Source organism: Nicotiana tabacum, chromosome 3 (assembly GCF_000715075.1).
Source record: "Nicotiana tabacum cultivar K326 chromosome 3, ASM71507v2, whole genome shotgun sequence".
Classification (NCBI taxonomy): Eukaryota; Viridiplantae; Streptophyta; class Magnoliopsida; order Solanales; family Solanaceae; genus Nicotiana; species Nicotiana tabacum.
Genome location: NC_134082.1, coordinates 159,322,836 through 159,332,137, shown reverse-complemented (window position 1 = coordinate 159,332,137; position 9,302 = coordinate 159,322,836). Strand labels below are relative to the sequence as shown.

Here is a 9,302-nt window from a genome sequence, read left to right as displayed (position 1 = left end):
AGGTTTGCAGAAAAAACTCACCAAAACAAAGAACTCATGGTTTGAAAGAGTGAACACCAGATAGAGAAGCAGAATAAATTTGAAAAACTTGCTTGTGCACCTTCCCCCAATCGCACAACCAGAGCTCACTGAGTTATGGAGGCAATTGAAAGAATGCTTAACACAGGAATTATTCTGCCTCTAAGACCTTTACGTTTCGCCCGCAAGCAAGAGAACGGAAATGAGAGAGGCCAATCACCCATTTTCCAATTCTCAACAGCAACTATTAGCATGATACCCATTAGCAATTTTGTTGACTAGAGTTAGTTAACCAAGATGATAAGTTAATTGTATAACTATAATCAGTTAGTTAGTCAGTACAGTAAGTAGAAGTTAGTTATACTGTAGTTGTATAAATATGATGTACACCCTGTAAAAATACACACTCTTGAATCATTTTGTTCTTCTTCTAATATAGAGCTCTGTTTCTCTCAATTGTGGGTTTCCTCTACATGTCTTCTTCTCCTCAAGCTTGATCTCCAAATCTATGGCAGCTAACATGGTATCAGAGCCACTGGAGTGAATCGAAGACATCTCTCAAGCTCGTTCTTACTCTCGCTACCTCAATTTCACAATTCTATGGGAAATTGTCCAATTGTAGCGTGTAGCTGAAAACCTAGGGTTTACTCTTGAAGAAGCAACTGAAAATGGTGATTGGAGAAGAAACAACTACTGATAATGCCAATAATGCAGTTGCTACAGCTGTATTTCCGTCAATTGACCACAATCATCCACTTTTCCTTCAACCAACAGACACTCCAGGTAGCAATATGTTCTCTCTTCAACTTACCGGTTCAGATAATTACGCGATATGGAGTAGGTCTATGAAGATTGGTTTGTTAGGGAAGAATAAGTTAGGTTTTGTGGATGGTCGATTTCCTAAGTCTAGGTTTGATTCTGAACTTCGTGATCAGTGGGATAAAGTGAATGATGTAGTTCTCTCATGGATAATGAATGCAGTAAAGCCAGGATTACCTAGTAGTGCAGTATATGCCTATAATGCTCATAAGGTTTGGAAAGACTTAAAGGAGATATTTGACAAGGTAAATGGATCTAGGGTTTTGTATCTCAGTAGAGAAATTCATAACCTCACTCAAGGTACTATGTCAGTTGCTGACTACTTCTCCAAGATGAGAGATCTTTGGGATGAGTTTGATGCAATAATGCCGTGTCCTAGTTGTCCATGTCCTGAATCAAAGAAATATGCCCAACATTTTGAGTATCACATGCTACTACAATTTCTGATGGGATTGAATGAATCCTATTCATAGTCAAGGAGTCAGATTATGATGATATACCCAATTCCTAGCATTAACAAGGCCTACTCACCATTGATTGATCAAGAAATTCAAAGGAGTCTGGCTAATTTTACTTGGACTAATCAAGCTACTGAAGGCATAGAAGGAGCAGTGTTCTATAGTAATAAAAACTCAACAACTGCAGGTGAAAATTTCAAGTTTACAAAGAATCAAGTGTAGTGTGACTACTGTCACTACAAGGGGTACATAAAGGAGAATTGCTACAAGCTTCATGGTTATACCTCAGACTTCAAGGGAAAGAATAAAGGGCAGAACTCTAGAGTGTATTCAAATAATGTGAGTGGTTTAGTGTTTCCAAATGCTACTGAATCTGGCAATCAACAAGGTGTTTATGGAACTCAGTCAGGAATACAGCAGGTCCAACATGCCTACATGCCTCAGTTTGCTCAGACTACTCCTAATAATTGCCCTACTGCTCCTTTCTTCACCAAAGAGCAGTACCAATAGATACTTCAGATTCTAGCCAAAGGGAATGAAGAGGGTCAAGAATCATCCAGCAAGTTAGCTGTTGCAGGTACTTAAATCACTCTAATGTCCAATTTTCTCGAGCAAAATTGGATTATAGAAACAGGAGCCTCAAATTATATGACTTCTCAACTTGATGCACTTACTTCTTGTTAGTCCATTCCCGGTGTTCTTGTTGTATGATTTGTATATCCTTTTCAGTCATAATTCTCTTCGTCTGATTCTTCTATTATATTATTATTTATATCCTTTTCATTTTCTGATAATTCATTTTTTGATAATTCATATATACTTTCCTAATTCATAATCTATATATTCCATTTGTGTATATTTATCATTGTCTATTATTATTTCGGTAATTTGTTTCTTCTTTGGGTTTTTTGTTAGTTTGCAATCTTTAGCTAAATGTCCTAGCTTTCCATAATTGTAACAATTACATTCTGTTGTAACAATTGGCGTCCATTTCCTATTTAGCCTTTTATCCCATAATGTTTTGTTCCTATCATATGAATCATAACTTACTCTGTAATAGGTTGGGTTTAGTTGCCTTGGATTTTTTATTCCTGATGTGCTTGGTTTATCGTCGGTCATATCTGCTGTATTTATTTTTGGATTTATTTTTATTTTTTCTATTTTTTCTATAAGTTTCGTGTATGTCTCACTTGTTTCTGAATAGTCTTCTCCTAGATCTTTGTCGTTATCACTTTGGTCATTTATTTCGTTTATGCTTATATTCGGTGGATTATCCTGTACCTCTTCTAACTGTAATTTAAATTTTTCTATTTTATTTGTCAGTCTTAACTCTTGTTCTTCTTCTTTACGTTTTTCTTTTTCTTTTAGTTTATTTGTATATAGCTGTTTTAGCATTTCTAATTCTTTTTCTAATTCTGTTATTTTAGTGTTCTTTACTTCCTCTATCTCTTGTATTTTTTCTTTAGCTTGCTGTTGTATTTCTTTAATTTCTCGTTTTCTATCAATTTCTTCGTTTTCTTTTGTTATTCTAACCATTGCAGTCAAACTATCTTCTAGTTTTACCGTTTCTTTTTCCAACATTAGGTTTAGGTTATTTCCTATTTTCTTGTATCTCCTTCCTAAGTTAGAAAATATTATTTTTATTTTTAATCCTTCTGGATTTTCATATGTTTTTTCTTCTAGTGCGAATTCTTCTTTATTCATCTTTTATTTTTAAGATAGTAAATATATTTATATTCCATTTTGGATATAGTATCTATTAATTTAGATAGTCTAGCATCGGTTATTTTAGTAATCCTTAAATATTCATATTCTGGGTATAGTTTCTTTAGTTTTTTTCTTACTTTCCTTAACTTTTTATTTATTTTAATGTGCCTAATTTCTGTAATTGACCCATTGTTTATGGGTATTTGTTGCGGTTTTGTACTATTAGTTTTAGTGTTATCGTCCATGGTTTTACTTATTTGAGTAAATGTTTAGTATTTATCTCACTTTTGTTAGCTTTGATACCATTTTTGTATAGGTCCCTTTGTTTTTTATAGGCTAAAGGTTTTTTCATAATATTTTGCGGCTAGCGGAATTAACCTTGTAATTTTTTTTATATTTTCTCCCGTGTATTCTAAGTATTGGATATCTTGGGTTTTTTGATATTCTTCTACATTTTTTTTTTCATAATTTTTCTAATAAATTTATATTTTCTAAAGTTCGTAACCAGTACTGGAGATATTCGTAGTTGATCATTAATCTGAATATAAATTTAGTTCATATAAATCTAATTTGTCTATTTCCTCTGATAGAATTAGATCAGTATATCATTGTTCCATTATGTTTATTATTTCAAAAGTAACCAAAATATCGTAGATTTTTCTTCTAATATCGTTATTAAATTGGTTAAAAGTATATAATATGAGTATTTTGTAATCATTATTGTTATCTAGCAGATATGTGTGGTTGCTCATAAGATTGTTATTTTTCTTTATTCTTATCATGTGTTTACTAAATATATTCCCTCTAACCTCTTTGTTTATCATAGAGTTTATCATTTTTTAATAAGTTATCATTATTAGACATGGCAAACATTCTCAAGATGTTCTTTATAACAGTACTATAACATGATAAACAGTTATGATATTCAAGAGATTATAAGGAATATAAAAGTTTAGTTAGACATGATTATGAATAAACTTACCTGATCTTGTAACTTGTTTGAATGTTCCATAGTTGTTAAAGAGACTTGTATATAACTCAAATATTTCTTATAAGAGAGAGAAGATAAGAGAGAGAAGGTGAGGGTGTGTCCTCTCTTCCTCGGATTTACAAACTATATATAGAAAGCTTTAAACGACTCTTACTGTTTACAAACGACTCTTCATGAACGACCTTTACTGTTCATGAATATGACTCGTACTATTTACTTTACGACTTTTTACATACTTAAATGACTCTTACTATTCATAAACGACTCTTCATGAATGACCTTTACTGTTCATGAATATGACTCGTACTATTTAACTTTACGACTTTTTACATTGTCTGTTTGCAATAGCTGTCTTCCTCCTTTGTCTTTTAGGCTGATATCTTCATTCCAGTTGTACTTCTGGTACATGATTATCTTCTCCGTTGCATTTCGAACATATATGATCTGGGTATTTGTGCCCTACTAATTTGCAGTATCTTGTCAATAATTCATTGGAAATAAATCCTTTCTTTAGTGCTCTTGTAGTTGGTTGTATCTCTGGTTTTAGTAATGATAAAATCCATTTTTGGACTTCATCCATATCTCCTTGTCGTAGTTCTCTTGAATTCACATATATCATTAGTTGATCTTTTGAGTAGTAGCTCCAAATAGCATTTTCTTGTAAATAATTGTTGGCTAGTTCTTGGATAATAGTTGCTATTCCAATTATTCTTTTGTTGGCGTAAAAACCTGGTATCTCGATTTTGGGTATTTCTGGTTGTTGTTCTATTTCTTCTGGTATTATCATATCTCGTGTCAATCCTATTTTTACAACCTGTATAATAGGTTTTATTTCATCGTATAGTATCTCAGCTGGTGATGTATAGAATTTTATAAAAAATAGGTTTCCTTTTGTAATTCTTTTAAATGTAATAAATGCTTTATATAGTTCTGGTATTCAACTTATCTCTTCTCCATCATAGGTATATACCGTGCTAAGTAATCCGTAATTGTAACATATTTTTACTAAATTGGCTAAGTTTGTTCAGTATAACTTATTAAAAAAATGATAAGTTATCATAGAGATTATCATGTTTGGATTTTGTATATATTTTCAATATAGGTCTGGGTAATATGGTTGTATATTTTTTTATTTTGGTGTAGGTTGTTGGCATAGGTTGAGGTTTGTGGTGTCGTAACTATTGTTTCTTTTGGCCTTTTCGGAGTAATCGGTTTATCAAATATGTTATTTAAATTGACATTGGTATGTGGTTTCTTGTTAACTTGTTTACTTGTACCTGCAGCTGTATATAAACAAACTTTGTTATGGGTTTTTTGGAGTTTCCCAACGTCTCCTTCTAACTCTGGAAGTTTTGAGTCTTCCGATCGACTTAGCTCCGCATCTTTATAGTCATGCTGCTGACTTGGCTGATTTTTCTCTAGCTGTTGTAATCTTTTTCCCATACCATCCATCTGTAAAGATAGAGTAGTAAGGATTGCAAATAAATCTTTTGTTTCTTGGCTTTCATCAGTTTGGGTACCTTTGTCTTGATAGGTAGTCTGCAATAACATTTTTGTCAGTCCTTATTACTTCAATTGTAAATGTAAAATTTTGTATATTTAATACAAGCCTTCTTATTTCCTTCGTAGTTACTGAATCTTGTATTTTCCGTGTTATCCACCATTTTACTTGTGTATTATCTGTTCTTACAATAAACTTGTTATAAACAATATATGGCTCAAATGCTAATAAACATTTATATAATCCAAATAGTTCTTTCCTATTTATCTTCCATTTTAATTGTGGTTTCGTGTATGATCCTGAATAATATCTACAATGGTGTTCAATCTTTTCATTATCATATTTATATTTTAGAACTCCTCCGTAGTTGTGGTCACTAGAATCAGTTTCTACTATGTATGTGAACTGTCTTTTTTCATCTTGGAAAATATAGTTTTGGTAATGTTTTACACATATTTTTGATCTTCTTTATATGCATTTATCTTTTTCGTCAAAATGGTATTCTACATCCTTTTTTAATTTCTTCTGTAATGGTTTTAAGTTTTCTGCTAATTTAGGGATATATTCCCTTACTTGGTTAACTAATCCTAAAAATGATTTTAACTTCTTTTTCGTATCAAGTGTTTCGTTTAAGTTAATTATTTTTTGTACTATATGAGTTTGCATTTTTATTCCATTTTTATCTATTTGTATACCTAAGAATTCTATTTGATTTTTCATTACTTCTGCTTTCTTTTTACTTAAACTAATTCGTGATATTTCTACAATGTGTATGAATTTTTCTAGTAGTTTTATATGTTCATTCTCTGTTCTAGAATATAATAGTATATCATCTATATATATTATGCAGTTTTCTAATTGGTTGAAGTAATTATCCATAAAATGTTGGTATCTACCTGGTGCATTTTTATATCCAAATGGTAATACATTCCATTCGTAAAATCCTTGTGGTACCGTAAATGCTGTTAACATTTTAGATTCGTCTTCTAGTTTTAAATGGTAAAATCCTGATTTACAGTCAAATTTACTAAAATAGTTATATCCTTGTATTTGTATAATTAGTATTTTATTTGGTATCGGATAATTATATGTTTTCGTTTTTGCATTTAAATTTCTATAATCTACAACCATTCGACTTTTTCCTCGTTTTTGTTCACTATGTTTATTCACTATAAATGTCGGGCTAGTATATTTACTATTACTTTCTTGTATGTACTTATTGTCTAATAATTCCTGTATATGTATTTTAAATTCTGTTAGATCATTAAAATTGTATTTTAAAGGTTTTTGTGTTATTATACTATTTTCATCTATTAGTTCAATTTTTATTTTTGTTTTATGTTTTTCCCATCCTTGTAGGGGATTATCATTATATAGTAGTTCTTATTTATCTTGGAGTAGTTTTATCTTGTTTATTGAGAAAATGATTATTTCTATATTATGGTTGCTTTGTGTCATATTTTCTAATTTCTGGGTAATTTTCTCACTTCCCTTAATCCAGGGTGTTGTTTTTCTCAATTTATTATTTACTCTTTTTGCTCCTATCCTTTGCTTACACGGGGTAGTAAACCACCAATGTGTTTTTATTATAGTATGTGGGAATAACTTATCTAAAAATGGCATTCCTAATAATATATCTTTATTTGTGAATTCATAACTATATATTTCTTCTATGGTTAATATTTTATCCCATATTTGTATTTTTAGATTCCTTGCTTTGTATGTTATCATACTTCCCTCATTGTTAAATCCTGTTACTACTAGGGTTTTTTTTAGCTTTTCCCATTTATTTTCTGGTAGACAATTATGTTTACACATGTTAGCTTCTGCTCCTGTATCCATCATAGGTGTATAATATCTATTATAATATCCTTCTACTATTATCTTGGCAAGTATATATATTTTTGGCATTATACTAAGGTTCTTCTGATTATTATCTTTTTGTTTTCATAACTTATTGTTAATTGCCTATCTTCTAATTTATATGGTTTGACTTTTTCTAACCATTTTATTCCTAGTGTAATATTTTTATCTCCTTGATATATTTTAAAATTTATTAATATTGGTATTCCTCCAATAATTAATTCTGAACATTCTGTTAGTTACAATTATGAAGCTAACAGAGGTACTTTTGCAGATGGAATTCAAGCAGAGTCATTATGACTATTCATTGTTCATCAGAGAAGCAAATGGTGACACAATTATTATTCTTGTGTATATGGATGACTTGCTGATCACAAGGAACAATGATAAGTCATTGCATGATACCAGGACAGAGTTGCAGAAGAAGTTCAAGATAAAGGACTTAGGGAAGCTAAAATATTTCCTTGGAACTGAATTTGCCAGATCAAAGGAAGGAATTCTTATGTGCCAAAGAAAGTATGCACTTGAATTGATTTCTGAAACATGTTTAGGTGGAGCAAAGTCCTCTGGTACACAATTGGAGTTGAATCGAAAGCTCACATCTGTAGAATATGATAAGTGCATTCAGAGTACAAGTCAAGAAGGTGATCAGAAGCTTAAAGAACCTAGCTGTTATCACAGACTTGTTGGAAGGTTGTTATACCTCACCATGACCAGGCCAGACATTGCCTTTGTAGTGCAGGTCCTAAGCCAGTATATGCATTGTCCCAAGATGTCATATATGGAAGGTGCTCTCAAGATAGTCAAATATATCAAACAAGCACCAGGCCAGGGGCATAAGACATCAAACAAGCACCAGGCCAGGGGCTACTTATGCCTGTAGAAAATGCAGACAAGCTGATTGCCTATTGTGATTCTGATTGGGCATCTTGTATAGAGTCAAGGAAATCAGTAACTGGATACTTGGTTAAGTTTGGAAATGCATTGGTGTATTGGAAGTCAAAGAAGCAAATGACTGTGTCCAGAAGTTCAGCTGATGCAGAGTTCAGAAGTATGGCCTCATGTGCAATAGAGGTCACCTGGATGATAGGGCTATTCAAGGAACTTGGAGTGAAGATTCAATAGCTTATAAGCCTGATATGTGACAGCAAGGCTGCTATACAAATAACAACTAACCCTATCTTACATGAAAGAACTAAACATATTGACATTGATTGTCATTTTGTTAGAGAAAAAATTTGTGAAGGATTGCTGAAGACACCGTATGTGCATACGAAAGATCAACTAGCAGATATACTTACAAAGAGTTTGGGGAAGTTTCAACATGAACAGCTGCTGAATCAATTATGAGTGAAAAATGTATATAAACCATTAGCTTGAGGGGGAGTGTTGACAAGATTTAGTTAACCAAGCTGATAAGTTAATTGTATAACTATAGTCAGTCAGTTAGTTAGTACAGTAAGTAGAAATTAGTTATACTGTAGCTGTATAAATATATTGTACACCCTGTAGTGAAACACACGCTTGTATTATTTTGTTCTTCTTCTAATACAGAGCTCTGTTTCTCTCAAGTGTGGGTTTCCTCTGCATGTCTTCCTCCTCAAGCTTGATCTTCAGATCTATGGCAGCTAACAAATTTTGACCAAAAACATACAAATCTTAACCCGAGAAAAAAGCTGCAGAAAGAAATCAACATACATATCAAACGAACAACAAAAAGTACCTCAGAATAACCAATATGTAAGTTGTAAATTCAGAAAAATGGAGGTTCTGAATGACACAGAGAGATGGGGGGAGAAGAAATGATAAGTCCAAAGTGAGTAGGGTTACCGGTTTATGGTACTCAATGGTAATATACGTGCGGTATAGCTGGATTCAGTCGAAATTTCGAAAATACCCCTCGTCGCACTAAAACTCTCACTTATTATATACTCCCTAATGAAGA

The 9,302-nt window shown here is 32.0% G+C and overlaps 1 protein-coding gene across 1 annotated transcript; it reads left to right on the top strand.

The window, feature by feature from the left end:
- The first annotated feature begins 686 nt into the window (after positions 1 to 686).
- Positions 687 to 1,310, top strand: LOC142177620 (uncharacterized). The gene has a single exon (XM_075246870.1). The coding sequence runs from the start codon at positions 687 to 689 to the stop codon at positions 1,308 to 1,310; it is 624 nt and encodes a 207-aa protein (XP_075102971.1).
- The last annotated feature ends 7,992 nt before the right edge of the window (positions 1,311 to 9,302 follow it).

Bases quoted from the DNA above. Each gene is read 5' to 3' on its own strand.
- LOC142177620 (XM_075246870.1), top strand. From the start codon at position 687: ATGGTGATTGGAGAAGAAACAACTACTGATAATGCCAATAATGCAGTT.